At 57.8% G+C, this 9,279-nt stretch overlaps 1 protein-coding gene across 1 annotated transcript; it reads left to right on the forward strand.

The window, feature by feature from the left end:
- Positions 1 to 129: 129 nt before the first annotated feature.
- INHBB (inhibin subunit beta B) lies at positions 130 to 5,689 on the forward strand. Its single transcript, XM_043894751.1, has 2 exons — positions 130 to 580; positions 3,019 to 5,689. The coding sequence occupies exons 1-2, from the start codon at positions 130 to 132 to the stop codon at positions 3,792 to 3,794; spliced, it is 1,227 nt and encodes a 408-aa protein (XP_043750686.1). The 3' UTR covers positions 3,795 to 5,689.
- Positions 5,690 to 9,279: the final 3,590 nt, after the last annotated feature.

Here is a 9,279-nt window from a genome sequence, read left to right on the forward strand (position 1 = left end):
CGGCCCTCCCGGCGGGCGGGCGGAGGCCCGGGCGGGGGCGGGGCGGGGCGGCGCGCCGGGAGCCGTGAGCCGCCCTGCGCTCGGCTCTGCTCGCCTCGCGGCGGGCGCCCTCGTCGCCAGCGGCGCACCATGGACGGGCTGCCCGGTCTGGCGCTGGGGGCCGCCTGCCTTTTGATGCTGGCGGTCGGCTGGCTGGGGCCCGGGGTCTGGGGCTCGCCCACGCCCCCGACGTCGCCCGCCGCGCCGCAACCGCCCCCGCCGCCGCCCGGAGCCCCGGGCGGCTCGCAGGACACCTGCACGTCGTGCGGCGGCTTCCGGCGGCCGGAGGAGCTGGGCCGGGTAGACGGCGACTTCCTGGAGGCGGTGAAGCGGCACATCTTGAACCGCCTGCAGATGCGGGGCCGGCCCAACATCACACACGCCGTGCCCAAGGCCGCCATGGTCACGGCCCTGCGCAAGCTGCACGCGGGCAAGGTGCGCGAGGATGGCCGGGTGGAGATCCCGCACCTCGACGGCCACGCCAGCCCGGGCGCCGACGGCCAGGAGCGCGTCTCCGAGATCATCAGCTTCGCCGAGACAGGTGGGTCGGTCCCTCGAGCGGCCCTCGCTACCTCTTCCACCCGCTTCTCTTCGCTGACTCTGACCGCCGCCGCCGCAGCCCGCGCGCCCTAGGGGAAACCCGGACTGCTGGCTGGGCCCGCTCGCCTCCGGCCCTGTGCGCTCCGTCCGGGTTGCAGTCCTCTTCTGGAAGGCAGCAACCCCTTCCTACTCCCCTGTCCCCGCCGAGGAGCGCTCTGCCCTCCACCCCTGCTCTCCGAAACGGGCCCCAGCGCCTCTGGGCGCGCGTCCCCCTCCCGGCGGACGCGTGCGGCCCTGGCTCAGCAGGCACTCGCTTGGTGATTGCTTAATGTTTTTGTTTCCCACGATCGGAGTGTAGGCTTAGCAGTATAGATGGAGATGTGTGTGCTTGTTGATATCCGTGGGCCGGAGGAGTATGTGTATGTGTGTGTGACTGTGTGTGTGTGTGCCTGCGTGAGAGGCCCCTGGGGCCGCTTCCATCGCAGGGCGGCGTGGGCTTGCCAGGATTGCTGAAGCTTCGCTGGGGAGAGCTAGGCAACCTCTCTTCCGATTGTGTGGGCACCGGAATCGGTGGAAGGCAGGCTTCTCAACAGGTCCCATCATTTACGCAGAGAAAGGCTGCCGCTCAGGGGGCAGCCCCGTGCCTCTCGGCTTGCTTGAGAGCTGAGGCAGCTCCCTGGCTTTAGAGCCAGCAGAGTTCCTAGTTAACAAAGGGTCGGAGTCCTTTCTGGAATGTTCCTCCGGCCCTATATTGCAAATTTTTACCACTGAATATAAAAATCAAGCGAGGAAAAACATCTTCCGAACTTTAAAAAAAGGAGAAAAATGTGCTCGCGCTGAAATGCTGCAAGTGCTTTCGGCTCTGCTATCCTTTTCAGGACTTGAATGAGCCAGGCTGGCTTTTGTGCCTGGAGCTCAGCCCCGTTTGTGCAGGGGGACTGCCGAGAAGGTCGCAGGGGGAAGCTCGGGTTTGGGCAGGGCAGGGTGGGCAGGGAGCCTTGGGGTGAGGGGTTGGTGGCAGTCGTGTCCCCAGGCTGCGAATGCCTCCCCCCAACCCCCAAGGCAGCGGGCAGACCGTGCAGGTGCCGCCTGGGGATGAAAAGGGATGAAAAGTTTTGCATGGCCGGGTGTGGAGAAAAGCAGAGACAATCAGGGCTGGTTTGTGCTTAGAAAGAAATGCATTGCCGTTTTAGCTGTCCGACAGAGTCAGGGGAATCTGGACATGCAATTAGAGAGCTTGGATTAAAAGGTGCTTTGGGGCCCAGAGCAGAAATGTGATTCTGGAAGGTCGAGGAGGCCTTTTGGTCCTGGTGGCACAAAATGACAGCGGGGGCTGTTATATTTCTGGTCGGTTCCACGGAGCCAGCTCTTTGACTTATAAATAACAGATTCAGGTCACAGGCAGCTCGTCCAAGACCAGCTTTTAAGGCTGTACTTTCCCCCATTTCAAAGTCAGATGTCAGTGTTATTAGAGGAGCCAGGCGAGGCCTGAGGAGGGGCCTGGGAGGGGGGCAGTGGTAGGAGGTTTGATAAAACCAGCCGAGGCCACACAGTTGGCTTATTTGTTCTTCCTGGAGAAAAAAAAAAAAAGTAGGGATTGTCGGAGAGCAGGGTCACTGAAATGTAGGATGAGAGAGGATTCCTCTCTCAGTTGGCATGGCCTCTCTTCTTGTTGAGCTGAATTATTGAGACAACTAATAAACCAATTCTTCTTATCCATGGAGACTTCAAATGTGCCATTCACGGAGAGCCAGTGACTCATGAAAGGGGTGGACTTCAAGTTTCAAGACTGAGCGCCCTGTCCCTTGGAAGTACTCGGAAGCAAAGGCTGCACTTTGCAGCCTGCAAAGCACACGTTCCAGTGTCAGAAATCTGAGCAGAGCTGGCTTGTTTGCAGTGGAGGTTCCACTGGGGGTTGGATCAGATCATGCTTAGGTAAACACTGGAAAGAGGCTGTAGGTGGCTCAGCTGGATTTTGCAATGCCCTAAGTTAACCAAAAAAAAAAAAAAGAAAGAACCCAAACTCTGCTAAAACAACCCACCCCAAATCCTTAGTGAGACCCTGGTTTTGTTTTTCAGATTTCACAGATACCCATAACAACTTGTTAAGATCTTGGCCTCCTGACAAGTTCCTCCGTTGAGCTTTGAGGCCTGACAGCCTGTCTCCAGGGAACCCTGGCCTGGGAGAGGTGAGGCCGGCTTTCTAGGCCCGGGCCCTCCAGCTCCAACCTGGTCCGGGCTTCTCGTTAAGAAACAATTTTCCCTGCCTCTCCCAGGTTACCGTTGGAGGCCGCGGCCCCAGGAGTGGTATTTCTGGTCAGGACGGTCCTCCAGCTGCTCGGCCAGGGCCCGGTCCAGCGTCCTGCGGCAGAATGTGTTTCCTGCAGTGCCTACTGTTCTCCTTGATCTAACTTGGCCCGCTCTCTCGCTTTTCCGCAGATGGCCTGGCCTCTTCCCGGGTCCGCCTGTACTTCTTCATCTCCAACGAAGGCAACCAGAACCTGTTTGTAGTGCAGGCCAGCCTGTGGCTCTACCTGAAGCTGCTGCCCTACGTCCTGGAGAAGGGCGGCCGGCGGAAGGTGCGGGTCAAGGTGTACTTCCAGGAGCAGGGCCCTGGCGACCGCTGGGCCGCGGTGGAGAAGCGCGTGGACCTCAAGCGCAGCGGCTGGCACACCTTCCCACTCACCGAACCCATCCAGGCCCTGTTCTCGCGGGGCGAGCGGCGTCTCAGCCTGGACGTGCAGTGCGATGGCTGCCGGGAGCTGGCCGTGGTGCCCGTGTTCGTGGACCCGGGCGAGGAGTCGCACCGGCCCTTCGTGGTGGTGCAGGCGCGGCTGGGCGACAGCAGGCACCGCATCCGCAAGCGGGGCCTGGAGTGCGACGGGCGGACCAACCTGTGCTGCCGGCAGCAGTTCTTCATCGACTTCCGCCTCATCGGCTGGAACGACTGGATCATTGCGCCCAGCGGCTACTACGGGAACTACTGCGAGGGCAGCTGCCCCGCCTACCTGGCGGGGGTGCCGGGCTCGGCCTCCTCCTTCCACACGGCCGTGGTGAACCAGTACCGCATGCGGGGGCTGAACCCGGGCACCGTGAACTCCTGCTGCATCCCCACCAAGCTGAGCACCATGTCCATGCTCTACTTCGACGACGAGTACAACATCGTCAAGCGGGACGTGCCCAACATGATCGTGGAGGAGTGCGGCTGCGCATGAGGGCGCGGCTCCGTCGGGGCCTGGGGACCAGGGTGTGGCAAGTGGAGCGCGGTGATGCCCGGGGGGTGCCCGGGGCCGGCCCGAGATCTTTTCCTACTTCCTCATCCAGCAATCTGTCAAAAGCCGAGGGAGAGCCCTCCACGGACACGAAGGACTGAGTGCACACGCAGGCGCGCGCAGCCAGACGCATCCTGCCACCCACATGGCAGCCTCCGGGATCCCGGCAAGTGTCTGCGGTGACAAATGGCAGCTCAGCCACAAATGCCTGTCACTCGGAGAGAATGGGGTGAGCAGCCCCCGTCCCCCCCCGCGCCCCCCCCCCCCCGGCTGGCCTGGCCACTCTGAATCGCGCCTTCCGAGCACAGAGAAAAGCACAAAGACAAGAGACAGAGGGAGAGAGAGCGAGCGAACCCGGAGCTTGGAGAGAGCAGCAGATGGGGGGTGGGGAGCAGGCAGCCTGCAGAGGGCCGCGTGTCCCCCTTTGCTCATGCGAGGCCCCCGGGGTCCCCACATCTCTTGGCTCCAACGTGTGGCTTGCTCCCCTGGCCTGGGATCCTTCCGGCGGCGGGGAGCCGGGCAGCCTGTCATTTCCCATCCTTGGAGAGGCAGGCCCCAATAGGCTGCCACCTGCCAGAGACCGGAGACCGTGGAGCTGTGGGAGTGACCGTTTGACTGTCCCTTGGGGCCCTGGTGTGACTTCTATGTGTGTGTGTTTTGGGGGTGGGGAGGGAGGGAGAGGAGAAGGGTCTTAATTTGATGCTTTAACTGATCACTAGCAGTTGAATGGTCATTCATTCCGGTTGTATAATTGAAAAGGGACTTTTCTACCAGGTCTGACCTTTTAAGTTAAAATCTGAATTGTTCCAAGTGGAACAAAAAAAGTTGCAATCTGTGCCCTTCCCTGGGGAGACTCCTCTAGGACTGGTTAGGGAGGGGTGGAACTGACTCTTAGCAAGGGGAGGGTGAGCTCTTAGAAGGAGGGAATGGTGGGGTGAAGGCATTCTGGAGATGCTCAGTGGGGTGGGGTTGCCCCTTCTGCAGGGGTTGAGGGAGGGGAGCAGTTGAACGGGTCTGGGGAAAAGGGGGAGGCTTTCAGCTGCTTTGCAAAAGTGGCCCATGTGGGCTCTGGCCACCAGAGCCAGCCACGGATGTGGCCCCTACCTGCTCGCCCGCCCCCCCTCCTAGCACTTGCACACCCGCCTGAACGCACATGATACAACCCTTGCCCATCCGCGTGTATCCAGAAGTGGCCCTTGGCAGAGCATTGAGCTCACCCCAGAGGTCCAAGTGCCATGTGAACTATGCAATTTAAAGGGTTGACCCACACTAGATGTAACTGGACTCGTACGACTCTTTTTATATTTTTTTATACTTGAAATGAAATCCTTTGCTTCTTTTTTAAGCGAATGATTGCTTTTAATGTTTGCACTGATTTAGTTGCATGATTAGTCAGAAACTGCCATTTGAAAAAAGAAGTTATTTTTATAGCAGCGAAAAAAAAATACAGTTAAATGTATTATACATAATTTTGGAACCAAAGAGGCCAACAGATCAGTTTTAATTTTTATTAGATGGTGAGGCCATCTTTATGAGGTGGACGTTCTGAACAATCCCTTGAGTGGCCTGCCAATGTTTCAGGGTATACATGGATTTTGTTTATTCAGTTTGATGTGTCTTTTCTATCCTTACACACCCAGAAGCTAGAGTAAAAGCGACAATGGTAGAATGCAGGTGTGTATCCTTAAATCCCCATCTTTATGTTTATTTAATAAAGCTCCCCTTAGGTTCTGTTTCATAATAATTTAAAACCAAACAATTTTTCCCGTAGACTTGCTGTTAAATGTATTTTACATTTGTGTACAGTTGAAGGAAATAAAAGATGGAGTGCCACGGGCTTCCTGCCTTGCGTGATATCTGGGGTGATGGGCTCCGGGCTGGAGGGGGCAGCTGGGGGAGGGTCAGTCCAGGTGTCCGACTTTGAAGCCAGTGCCTCCCTGGGCCGCACCCGGCACTCTTTTGAGTCCTTGCCACAAGCTCGGATGTCAGGCAGAGTCTAGGAAAAATGGCAGGAGATCAAAATGAAGGACAATTAGCAAATTCATGAATTACACATTTGTTTACCCTTCTAGTCCCAAGACTAATTATGTTGCACCAGGGCCGAGTCTATTACCATTTGAAAGTGCCAGTGAAGCCCCCTGTCCCTGGGAGGAAATATGAAACCTGAGAGGTTGAAGGCCACCTGACCCCATGCCCATCTCCGTTTATTAATAGAGATGACTGCAACCGGGAAGAGGTTAACATCTTGGAATGGAAGCCAAAAGCAAGGCTTCCAGCTATCCTGAGGATGCCAGTTGTCCTTTCGCCATGGGGATTTTTGCAGGTGGTAGATTGGGTGGTGGTAATAGTAACACATGCCCAATTACAGTTGAAGGGATTCCTGGAGATACCCACTGGATGGTGTTATCAGGCAACCCTTGCGTCATACCTTTGCAGGAAATGATTTCATCTTTTTTCCTAGGGTTTGGAATCTGAGGCTCAGAGAGTTTCAGGGCTTACCTGAGGTCACACAGCCAGGACGGGCACCCTGGGCCCTGGAGTCCAAGTGCCACGGCTGGTCCGCTTGTTTCCCTGGGAGGACTCTGGGGCTAAGGCCTTGCCTTCATCAGAGGCCCTCTGGGGTCAGAGGGGCTGCGACTTGTGGCTTGGGGGGTCACGTAGGGTCTTCCCAGAAACCTCAGGGCATTTGAGTAGTGGGACCTTAAGGGGCTATATCTGACCCCATTAAGCAACAATGGGGAAACTCATTGAGGGGCCCACCTCAATCCACGTGGTCAGCTAGTGGCAGGAGGCAGCCTCTGGCCTCTGTCTTTTTTTCCATGTTTCTCTCGTTCAAGAGAGCTACTGCCCTGCCAGGCGTTTGTCTGAGGGGTGGATTTGTTACCCTGTGAAGTTTAGAGATGGTATGAAAATTAGTGGGGGCTAAGAACAAAATTTCATGAAGACAGGCCTGGCCTGGGCACATTAGGGTGCAGAGGTCACCATCCAGCTGCCTGTGGCTCTGCGGTGGTCTAGGCCCTCAGCTCAGCCACACCCTGTCCCTGGCCCCGGAATTTTTGCTGCAGCCTCCAAGAGGGGCGGCATGTAAGTCACCGGGGTATTTCTGCTCTTCAGAAGCTGAGCATCCCCAGGCACCCTCCTGGGTCACAGGGTGGCCCGTGGGTTCCACAGGAGCCCAGGAAATTCCCAGGAGTGGAGGTGGGAGGCCAGTGGCTGGCATTCGCCTGAGGGGTGCCCTGCTGCCCTGAGCTGGCCCGTGCCTCTGTGGGGTCGCCCCCCGGGTGATGGCAGGGGGCCCCTACTGTTCTCGCGAGGACAGGCTGCAGGGCTGGGCTTCTCCTCCAGTGGGGTCCTGCGGCTTCTTCCTGTGCATCTGTGGTCCTTGCCTCTCTGTTCTTTCTCTTCTGCCTGTGGCTCTACCCCCATTTGCCACCCCTCTCTTCCCGGGGTGGCCTTGCTTAGGGTCCCACCTCTCCCGAGGTTCCCTGGAGTCCCCACGCAGCCCAGAGAGTGAGCCTCCCAAGCTGCCCACTAGATCCAGTGCCTCTGACCCTGGTCCCTCCTGCTGTCCTTTCCTCTGTCCCTCCCTTCCTTCTTCAGGCCACCAGGCTGTTAACCCCTCACAGGACTGGTGGGTCAGGCCAGGCCAGCCAGAGCCGTCACTGCCGGCCCTACCTGCCTCAGATGTTTCCACGGGCCAGATTCGCCTTTGGTTAACCTTCAGATGTGCCCTGAGCCCTCAGGGAACCAGTGGAGTCTGAGGCTGGAGTGTGCGGGGGAGAGGGGACCCCACACCTACCTCCCATTTCTTCCCCCCATTTCCTAGACGGGCAGACTGATGGTCCAGGAAGCCCCGGCTCCAGGGGTGTCCTGCGTCCATTTTCTCTCCCAGCCCCTTTGGGCATGACAGCATGGCTGTGGCGGGGGTTGATTCCCCGCCACAGAGCCAGGAGGGGGCCCCTAAGCAGGGCTGGGCCCCTGACCCACCTGGAACTCAGGCTGGCCTGCAGCATGCCCTCTGCAAAGTCCTGTGAGAACTCTTGCTGGGGACCCCCCAAGGGGCCTGGCAGGCTACTCTCCCAGGCCTCCCTCAAGGGCGAGAGGGGGCAGGGAGGCCAGAGGCTGCCGCCAAGCCACGGAGACGGCTGTGGGTTGAAGGAAGTGCGCCTTTGCAGGCAAAGAAGCCGAAACAAAACACCCTTCCTGTGGGCAGAGGCCCTGGGAGCAACCCCAGCCTGGTTACCGGGCTTTCAATGGGATGTTTGGAGCAAGTGACAAATTACCTGCGGGCCTTGCAGGAGGTGTGTGTCTGCAGTGTGTGAGGACTGGGGGCGTGGGGCGGCTGTGTGGGGGACGAGGGTGAGCGGTGCGTGGGGTGCTGGGCTGTATGGGGAGTGGGGTTGGCTGTTGATGGGAGTGGATGGGAACTGGGGGTGAGGTTGAGTGATGTGCCATTGTTCTGTCCCTGTAGGTGTGTCTGTCTGCTGAGCTGAGGTGAGTGTGAGACTGTACCTGTGGCCATGTATGGTCAGCTGTGTGTGAGTTCGGCCATCTCTGAGGCTGTGTGGGTGAGTGTGTGTGTGTGTGGTTGAGTGGGGATTTAGACTGTGATTGCGGGTGAGGTCGCATGGTTGGCTGTGTGTATTTCTTACCATTTTCATTTCCTTCTTTGTCAAAAGGTGATGAGCCTGGCCCGTTGTACACTGTGATGGGGATTGTGCATGTGTGCTAAGTTACCTCTCTTTGTGACCCCATGGGCTGCAGCCCGCCAGACTCCTCTGATGATGGAATTTTCCGGGCAGGATTATTGGAGTGGGTTGCCATTTCCTCCTCCAGGGTATCTTTATGACCCAGGAATCAAACCTGCATCTCTTGCGTCTTCTGCATTGGCAGGTGGATTCTTTACCACTGCACGTGATGAGCACCATTACATATTTAAATTTGGGCCTGATCACCCTCTAGCTGGGCCGGTGCTGGGGGCTGGGCTGGGAGGTGGGTGCAGGCACCATTTCTGTGGCCTGTATGTTTGTAGCCCCACTGCCCTGCCCTGGCCATTCAGTAACAGGGAAGTCACTGTGATGTCCCTGCAATCCCAAAGCTGCAGCACTTTAAAAGTAGAATGACTCTATCTGGCCAGTCCTTTAGTCACTCAACAAACGTTTCCTGGGTGCCTGCTTTTTTTCATGCATTATTTCAATATAGTCCTCACAACAGCCCCCGGGGCGGGGGAGGGATAGGTAGCATTATGGGCTTCCCAGGTGGTGCTAGAGGTAAAGAACCTGCTTGCCAAAGCAGGAGATGTAAAAGATGTGGGTTTGAGCCCTGGTTTGGGAAGATCCGCTGGAGGAGGGCCTGACAACCCACTCCAGTATTCCTGCCTGGAGAATCCCATGGACAGAGGATCCTGGAGGGCTACAGTCCATGGGGT

The sequence above is a fragment of the Cervus elaphus genome, chromosome 33 (genome assembly GCF_910594005.1).
Source record: "Cervus elaphus chromosome 33, mCerEla1.1, whole genome shotgun sequence".
Classification (NCBI taxonomy): domain Eukaryota; kingdom Metazoa; phylum Chordata; class Mammalia; order Artiodactyla; family Cervidae; genus Cervus; species Cervus elaphus.

What these genes read in the sequence shown, in the direction of transcription:
- INHBB (XM_043894751.1), top strand. Translation starts at nt 130, where the DNA reads ATGGACGGGCTGCCCGGTCTGGCGCTGGGGGCCGCCTGCCTTTTGATG. An exon ending in CATCAGCTTCGCCGAGACAG is followed by an intron (nt 581 to 3,018) that starts GTGGGTCGGTCC and finishes GCTTTTCCGCAG; the next exon opens with ATGGCCTGGCCTCTTCCCGG.